Source organism: Haliotis rubra, unplaced genomic scaffold (assembly GCF_003918875.1).
Source record: "Haliotis rubra isolate DU_JTF1 unplaced genomic scaffold, ASM391887v1 Scf953, whole genome shotgun sequence".
Lineage (NCBI taxonomy): Eukaryota > Metazoa > Mollusca > Gastropoda > Lepetellida > Haliotidae > Haliotis > Haliotis rubra.
The window spans coordinates 103,744-113,445 of NW_025767694.1; the positions used below are offsets into that span (position 1 = coordinate 103,744).

At 41.8% G+C, this 9,702-nt stretch overlaps 1 protein-coding gene across 1 annotated transcript in view; it reads right to left on the reverse strand.

The window, feature by feature from the left end:
• Positions 1-4,008, reverse strand: part of LOC124264975 (radial spoke head protein 3 homolog B-like) — a 36,926-nt gene extending 32,918 nt beyond the window's left edge. The window contains 4 exon segments of the mRNA XM_046699756.1: positions 18-230; positions 232-306; positions 1,555-1,642; positions 3,785-4,008. Of these exon segments, the coding sequence (XP_046555712.1) occupies positions 18-230; positions 232-306; positions 1,555-1,642; positions 3,785-3,891 (483 nt within the window). The 5' untranslated portion in view covers positions 3,892-4,008.
• Between the last annotated feature and the right edge of the window lie 5,694 nt (positions 4,009-9,702).

Genomic DNA, 9,702 nt, shown 5'->3' on the forward strand with positions numbered 1-9,702 from the left:
TTGTTTTGTGTGCTCACATCTCCATCCAGAATCTGTGTTGCTATATCGACACCTGTCTTGGCTGGTATGAAGAGAGGAGATGGAGGTCTGTCTAGGAAGGCATCTGTCTGGCACTCCACGTCTGCCTCCTCAACACGATCACTCAACTCTTCCAGATATAACTCTGTTTGGACATCCATGTGTTTCCGACCCTCCACTGCCTCTGGAGATCGTGGGCGAAGTTGATCTTTTCGCTCTTTTCCTGGCTATCAACCGCCGTTTGTTTTCCTGCTGCCTTTGAATCTCAATTGGGTCAGGCTGTGCACTCTGCAAATACAAAAGGAACTAGTTATACAGTGCACCCTGGTTATAATGCCCCTGGTTACAATGACACCCTGGATATAATGCCATTTGCCAATGGTTTTTGGAACAAAAGTCATTTTCCCCTGGTTATAATGCTAATTACATTGGCTGCATGGATATAATGCCATATTTTCTCCTGGTGGCATTATAACCAGGGTATACTGTATATGGCCAGTCTTCCTCTAAACTGTTTTATGAATATATGGGGAATATATATGCCAGTTCTTTCATACCATTGCTGCGTATACATATTCTAATGTAAAACAACTGCTAAGTACCAAAAGAAATGACACACGTCTACATGCTCACGAAAGAGAATGTCTGAATGTTACAAATACTTTCATTACCTCTTTCATGAGATGTCAAAACAGAAAACTGTCACGATGAAAACTATCAGTATATCTAATAGTGCTGCTACTCTTTGACCGACACGGGAAAATCTGGGTTAGAAATGATCTTCAGCAACCCATGTTTGTCGTAAGAGGCGACAAACAGAAAGATCAGGTAGTCAGACTGACAGGCTTGGTTGACACGTATCATTGTATACGTTGACACGTATCGATGCTCATGACATTGATCACCGGATTGTCTGGTCCAGACTTGATTATTTACAGACCGCCTCCATATATGAGCTGGAATATTGCTGAGTGTGGCATGAAACAGCAATCAAATCAAATCAACTTCTTGACCATAAATGTGACACACATAAATGCTGACCATTTTGCAGATATATATCATCATGCATGCAACTTTGGTCAATAGTCCAAAGCCTTAGTCAAATTCCATCTAGCATATCTAGTAAGGCGAGGTGAAGTAGAGTTTAACGTAGCATGCAAGTTTCTTTTGTTTATATTGTGATGCACATGCAGACAAGTGTGTTTGCCACCACCAGCAAAGACTAAGGGCAGCATGGATACCCCACTGTTGGAGTGAGTGACTGAGCCAGCAGTCCTGTTTTTACCCCTTAATGCTGAGAGCCAGTCAGGGTAGCAACAGACGTTATCTTCTTATATCTTTTCAATGACATTTAGGCCAAGGGATCAGCATATCTGCTGAACCCATCCTAATTATGACTACACTTACAAGTTTGGGCTCGTTTTAGGCAACGATTTGTGTTTCAGTGAGACAACATAGAACGGCATGTGAAAACTGACAACAAAGATGCATTGTTGATCTACTTTGACCAATAGAGTATGGCATGATACTACTCACAGCAGGTAGTGTATGCTGGGCGTATGTGTTTCCACGGACAATCCTTCTGTCATACATAATGTTGCCATATTGTGCTGATTGTTCGTTCCTGCAAAGAGACCGTTATTCAGTACAAGAATGATTTATGATGATAATCAAACAATAATTGTAGTGACATTACACACTTTTAGAATCATCATAAATACAGCATGGAATAGCATCAATACCCTTGTAATGTGAAGCTGAGATATTTCAAGTAACTTGCCCAGGGATGGTATTCCAAGCACTGGGGACTGTGCACCAGTCATTATCATGATTATCATATACTTTGTTTGATCTTGTTGTAACTTGAAACTAACCAAAGTCCATGTTCCATGCATACTATTTAAAAAATACATTGCATTCTTAAAGATAATTACCCAAAACAAGACTCATGAATGATTGTAGCACAATGTCTGTGTATGGAGATTCATCCACCTATCGATCAACGTTATGTGCAGAAACAAGGCAAACCAATCAGAATGCATGGAATGAATCCACTGCACATAAATCAATTATGTAATATGTGATCATTTCTAAAATCATCATTTCAATGAATATCATTTACATTCAGCAAATGGTAAAATATTCCATTCAGTTATCTGTATGGCTTCAATGCCTACTCATAAAACTGGAAAATAGTAATGTCTTAGGAGGAGGGATGTATATGTAATTAGCTCTTATGTTCCCTTATCCTCCTTTTTGTGAAGGTGTATTTTGACTAATGTTGCACCATTATCAATGGAGTACTATCCGTAGGAGAAAAATGACATTGGTGTGTTGATAAATCATAACTTACCTACTTTCCGTTCATAGTATAATAAAATAGAGGTTTGAAAGTCAGAATTTGATGGCATTAGAACTAGTGGTGGTCCAATTGATTGAAATAATCGAAAATTGGTCGTAATAACTAAACGACCAAGCAATTGATCACATTTTGTCATAATCAAACACAAACAATTTTGGAACACTTGTTTGCATTGACAATATTTATCATAAGGTTGGTTTTGTTTGTTGCGTTTCATAAGCACTACAAGCTCGTTCCAAGTCATGGTTAAAATTTATCTTGAAGACTCCAGGAAATTTATGTTCCTAACATATTAGTTATCCTTTAAAGACACAAAATTTGCCAAAACAACTGAAAGAACTACATGTTTTTTTCTGTATTTTGTGTGCATTAACAAATATAACCAAGACAATTTGATAAATAACGCTAACCAACTATTTTCGATGATTGAACAGCTGTAATGAACCAATCATTAATTATAAGATTTTAACCAATTCCCAACACTAATTAGAACATAAAAAGACTGGTTTTACCATGTAAATAATGTCTAGGACAGATAAACAATTAGATAGTTTCACTGTATATACCTTATTGGACAACACATGCACATGTAAATCAAAAGAATATTTCCAAATATGCAAACATATTTTTGATATTGAACTGTTCCTTTTATTATGGGGCTATCTCTTTTTATAGCTATACACAAAAGATGCAAAGAAAGATCCGTTTGTATGGAAAAGGTGTAAGGTAATGTAAGATTAAATGAAATCAGTGCTTACTGACCTCTTTACATAAAACACCAATACTGAATATTATTGGAACTATGTACATGCTGCAGTTATGTTTATGTTTGATCTTCTAACACTTGTATACAGGTTAAGAATATGGTGTACTACACTAAATGTGCCAATTTCTTATGTACATAATTGTTTGAACAGGCACAAACTTCCAAAGGTTAAAAACGTGGTCGCCTACATCTACATATGAAATTTATTTCGTGAAAATAAGGTGCAAAAATTGTACATCATTATATTGAAACTGCAAGCATCAGGAGAGGATGATCGTGTGTGCTTGTAGCCAAGCAACCTTCACTTCAAAGCAATTACCAGACACCGATTTTGACAAATATATTTTGCAACATTCATTTTCAGGTTAGTAGGGTTAACTTATACTGAGCCAATATCAATATTGGATAAGTGTGAAGCATTCCTTCAAATAACGTATGAATCTTATTGGAAACAAGCTGTTGTTATGCACTCAAATATATATGTTATTTTCCGAGACGAACAGGCTCAGTATTCGACGCAAATGTACGCAGACAACTTCAAAGTTAGCGTTTAATTTAGGTTCCCTTATAAGAAACTGGCAGACATGGCCATTGCCGTCCAGCCCAGGCAGATAATGTATATTTATTGGTCTACTCACTGTTGACCGAGCAAAGGGTCTCTATATTTCTTCCTCTGTTGTACTGCTCTCGGTTGACTGGCGAAGGTGTAAGTCCCTTCAGCTTTCTGTGGGAGAACTGTAGTCATTTTGGTTGATAATTTCTTCTCCGACTCTTGCTGCAAGGGATACACAACCTTGTAGTCTACAACTTGACTATATCTTGAGCCCACGCAAAATATTGATGTCGTTGTTGCCGAGCAACAGTAGCCTCGCAGTAAATCTATGACAATCAGAAAAACACAATGTCACATCAACTTTGCATATGTGTATATATATATAAACAAGGCATAAACAATTAATGATGTAATTTTAAAATGGTTTATTAATAGATTAAAATTGACTGGAGCTTTGCCTTATTTTCTGCGTAATATTCGTTTGTTCAATCGGAATGTCTCGGCATATTCCGATAAGTAACATAAGCAACGACCCGAAACGGACTATGCAAAATGGCAAATTGCAAAAGTTCAAAACAAACGGTATGCATGCGTGCGTGTGTCTATATCTGAATAATGATGAATAGTGGTAATATCTGAATAATGTCTTTTGTATAAAGATTCACATTATTCACATTAGTTGGTATGAAATCAATATATACTATGATACTTATCAAAATGCGTATCCGAACAAACATTGTTTGGTAACTTTTGGTTAGCTTCTGCAGTTTAGGCCATATTTAATGTTGAGTCAAGTATTATTTTAGAAACAATCAATAACTCACGTAAGCACACTTGATCGAAACAGTAACAGTAAAAGACTTACGGATGATTCCATTTACATTATATTTGATACCCAGTAAACACAGCGTCTAACTGTCAGTGTGTATTCACAGTGTCTAACTCTCAGTGTGTATTCACAGTGTCTAACTTTCAGTGTGTATTCACAGCGTCTAACCCTCATTGTGTATTCCCAGTGTCTAACTCTCAGTGTGTATTCACAGCGTCTAACTCTCAGTGTGAATTAAGTGTGTAGCTCTCAATGAGTATTCACAGCGTCTAACTCTCAGTGTGTATTCACTGCGTCTAACTCTCAGTGTGTATTCACAGTGTCTAACTCTCAGTGTGTATTCACAATGTCTAACTCTCATTGTGTATTCACAGCGTCTAACTCTCAGTGTGTATTCACAGTGTCTAACTCTGCGTATTCACAGCGTCTAACTCTCAGTGTGTATTCACAGCGTCTTACTCTCATTGTGTATTCACAGTGTCTAACTCTCAGTGTGTATTCACAGCGTCTAACTCTCAGTGTGTATTCACAGTGTCTAACTCTCATTGTGTATTCACAGCGTCTAACTCCCATTGCGTATTCATAGCGTCTAACTCTCAGTGTGTATTCACAGTGTCTAACTCTCATTGTGTATTCCCAGTGTCTAACTTTCAGTGTGTATTCCCAGTGTCACAACCCTCATTGTGTATTCACAGTGTCTAACTCTCAGTGTGTATTCCCAGTGTCTAACTCTCAGTGTGTATTCCCAGTGTCTAACTCTCAGTGTGTGTTCACTGCGTCTAACCCTCAATGTGTATTCACAGTGTCTAACTCTCAGTGTGTATTCACAGTGTCTAACTTTCAGTGTGTATTCACAGCGTCTAACCCTCATTGTGTATTCCCAGTGTCTAACTCTCAGTGTGTATTCACAGCGTCTAACTCTCAGTGTGAATTAAGTGTGTAGCTCTCAATGAGTATTCACAGCGTCTAACTCTCAGTGTGTATTCACTGCGTCTAACTCTCAGTGTGTATTCACAGTGTCTAACTCTCAGTGTGTATTCACAGTGTCTAGCTCTCATTGTGTATTCACAGCGTCTAACTCTCAGTGTGTATTCACTGCGTCTAACTCTCAGTGTGTATTCACAGTGTCTAACTCTCAGTGTGTATTCACAGTGTCTAGCTCTCATTGTGTATTCACAGCGTCTAACTCTCAGTGTGTATTCACTGCGTCTAACTCTCAGTGTGTATTCACAGTGTCTAACTCTCAGTGTGTATTCACAATGTCTAACTCTCATTGTGTATTCACAGCGTCTAACTCTCAGTGTGTATTCACAGTGTCTAACTCTGCGTATTCACAGCGTCTAACTCTCAGTGTGTATTCACAGCGTCTTACTCTCATTGTGTATTCACAGTGTCTAACTCTCAGTGTGTATTCACAGCGTCTAACTCTCAGTGTGTATTCACAGTGTCTAACTCTCATTGTGTATTCACAGCGTCTAACTCCCATTGCGTATTCATAGCGTCTAACTCTCAGTGTGTATTCACAGTGTCTAACTCTCATTGTGTATTCCCAGTGTCTAACTTTCAGTGTGTATTCCCAGTGTCTAACCCTCATTGTGTATTCACAGTGTCTAACTCTCAGTGTGTATTCCCAGTGTCTAACTCTCAGTGTGTATTCCCAGTGTCTAACTCTCAGTGTGTGTTCACTGCGTCTAACCCTCAATGTGTATTCACAGTGTCTAACTCTCAGTGTGTATTCACAGTGTCTAACTTTCAGTGTGTATTCACAGCGTCTAACCCTCATTGTGTATTCCCAGTGTCTAACTCTCAGTGTGTATTCACAGCGTCTAACTCTCAGTGTGAATTAAGTGTGTAGCTCTCAATGAGTATTCACAGCGTCTAACTCTCAGTGTGTATTCACTGCGTCTAACTCTCAGTGTGTATTCACAGTGTCTAACTCTCAGTGTGTATTCACAGTGTCTAGCTCTCATTGTGTATTCACAGCGTCTAACTCTCAGTGTGTATTCACAGTGTCTAACTCTCATTGCGTATTCACAGCGTCTAACTCTCAGTGTGTATTCACAGCGTCTAACTCTAAGTGTGTATTCACTGCGTCTAACTCTCAGTGTGTATTCACAGTGTCTAACTCTCATTGTGTATTCACAGCGTCTAACTCCCATTGCGTATTCACAGCGTCTAACTCTCAGTGTGTATTCACAGTGTCTAACTATCATTGTGTATTCCCAGTGTCTAACTTTCAGTGTGTATTCCCAGTGTCTAACCCTCATTGTGTATTCACAGTGTCTAACTCTCAGTGTGTATTCACAGCGTCTAACTCCCATTGCGTATTCACAGCGTCTAACTCTCAGTGTGAATTCACTGCGTCTAACTCTCAGTGTGTATTCACAGCGTCTAACTCTCAGTGTGTATTCACTGCGTCTAACTCTCAGTGTGTATTCACATCGTCTAACTCTCAGTGTGTATTCACAGTGTCTAACTCTCAGTGTGTATTGACAGTGTCTAACTCTCATTGTGTATTCACAGCGTCTAACTCTCAGTGTGTAATCGACAGTGTCTAACTCTCAGTGTGTATTCACTGCGTCTAACTCTCAGTGTGTATTCACAGCGTCTAACTCTCAGTGTGTATTCACAGTGTCTAACTCTCAGTGTGTATTCACAGTGTCTAACTCTCATTGTGTATTCACAGCGTCTAACTCTCAGTGTGTATTCACAGCGTCTAACTCTCAGTGTGTATTCACAGTGTCTCACTGCAGAATGTATTCACAGCGTCCCACTGTCAGTATGCATTCTCAGTGTCTCACTGTCAGAATGTATTCACAGCGTCCCACTGTCAGTATGCATTCACAGTGTCTCACTGTCAGAATGTATTCACAGTGTCTCACTGCCAGAATGTATTCACAGTGTCTCACTGTCAGTGTGTATTCACGTCCACAGTGTCTCACTGTCAGTGTGTATTCACAGCGTCTCACTGTCTGAATGTATTCACAGTGTCTCACTGTCAGTGTGCATTCACGGTGTCCACAGTGCCTCACTGTCTGAATGTATTCACAGTGTCTCACTGTCAGTGTGCATTCACGGTGTCTCACTGTCAGTTGGTGTCCACAGTGTCTTGCGGTCTGTAGGTGTCCACAGTGTCTCTCTGTCAGTGAGTGTCCACAGTGTCTTGCTGTGTGTAGGTGTCCACAGTATCTCGCTGTCTTTAGGTGTCCACAGTGCTTCGCTGTCAGTGAGTGGCCACAGTATCTCGCTGTCTGTAGGTGTCCACAGTGCTTCGCTGTCAGAGAGTGGCCACAGTGTCTCGCTGTGTGTAGGTGTCCACAGTATCTCGCTGTCTGTAGGTGGCCACAGTGTCTCTCTGTCAGTGGGTGTCCACAGTGTCTGTCTATAGGTGTCCACAGTGTCTCACTGTCAGTGGGTGTCCAGTGTCTCGCTGTGTATGTGTCCACAGTGTCTCACTGTCTATATGTGTCCGCAGTGTCTCGTTGTCAGTGGGTGTCCGCAGTGTCTCACTGTCTGTAGGTGTCCACAGTGTCTGTCTGTAGGTGTCAACAGTGTCTCGCTGTCTGTAGGTGTCCAGTGTCTCGCTGTGTATGTGTCCACAGTGTCTCGCTGTCTGTAGGTGTCCACAGTGTCTGTCTGTAGGTGTCAACAGTGTCTCGCTGTCTGTAGGTGTCCAGTGTCTCGCTGTGTATGTGTCCACAGTGTCTCGCTGTCTGTAGGTGTCCACAGTGTCTCTGTCAGTGGGTGTCCACAGTATCTTGCTGTCTGTAGGTGTCCACAGTGTTTCGCTGTCAGTGGGTGTCCACAGTATCTCGCTGTCTGTAGGTGTCCACAGTGTCTCGCTGTGTGTAGGTGTCCACAGTGTCTCTCTGTTAGTGGGTGTCCACAGTTTCTCGTTGTCTGTAGGTGTCCACAGTGTTTCGCTGTCAGTGGGTGGCCAGTGTCTCGCTGTGTATGTGTCCACAGTGTCTCACTGTCTGTAGGTGTCCACAGTGTCTCGCTGTCTGTAGGTGTCCACAGTGTCTCACTGTCTATATGTTTCCGCAGTGTCTTGTTGTCAGTGGGTGTCCACAGTGTCTCGCTGTCTGTAGGTGTCCACAGTGTCTGTCTGTAGGTGTCCACAGTGTCTCGCTGTCTGTAGGTGTCCACAGTGTCTCACTGTCAGTGGGTGTCCAGTGTCTCGCTGTCTGTAGGTGTCCACAGTGTCTCGTTGTGTGTAGGTGTCCACAGTGTCTCGATGCCAGTTGGTGTCCAGTGTCTCGCTGTCTGTAGGTGTCCACAGTGTCTCACTGTCAGTGGGTGTCCAGTGTCTCGCTGTCTGTAGGTGTCCACAGTGTCTCGTGTGTAGGTGTCCACAGTGTCTCGATGCCAGTTGGTGTCCAGTGTCTCGCTGTCTGCAGGTGTCCACAGTGTCTCACTGTCAGTGGGTGTCCAGTGTCTCGATGTCTGTAGGTGTCCACAGTGTCTCACTGTCAGTGGGTGTCCACAGTGTCTCGCTGTCTGCAGGTGTCCACAGTGTCTCACTGTCAGTGGGTGTCCAGTGTCTCGCTGTCTGCAGGTGTCCACAGTGTCTCACTGTCAGTGAGTGTCCAGTGTCTTGCTGTCTGTAGGTGTCCACATTGTCTCGCTGTCTGTGGGTGTCCACAGTGTCTCGCTGTCTGTAGGTATCAGCTTCCCTTTATCATTTTCAGCGACTGTGATTTGTAGGATTGAAGGATGTAACTGAATGGTCTCTGTCCTCCATCACCAATGACTAAAAATTTGGGGCAATCAAGAAAAAAGGATCCCCAGCCAATAGGCCACCAGTGGCATAGGTGGATATGTGTTTTTTTGTCTTGAACGTTAGCGTCTTGAGGCCGATATCCTTGGGTTGGACTAGGAATGTCCAAAGGCAGGATCACCGGACTACTGTCAGTGGACTCCCTGGAAGAAGCTTCACAGTTCCAATAAAGCACTACAGATTGGCCATGGTAAACGTACCACATGGATCCCCTAACCACGACCATCTGGGGGCGTAGCAATCGAATGTGTGTCGTGGTCACTACACAAGCACCATCTAAAATTATATGTAAGCCTTGGATACGGTTGAAAACCGTACAATGGTGACCATGACGAAACGTCTACGTTCATCTATCGTCACCAGTGACTACAAGACACTAATATAGATAACGAGA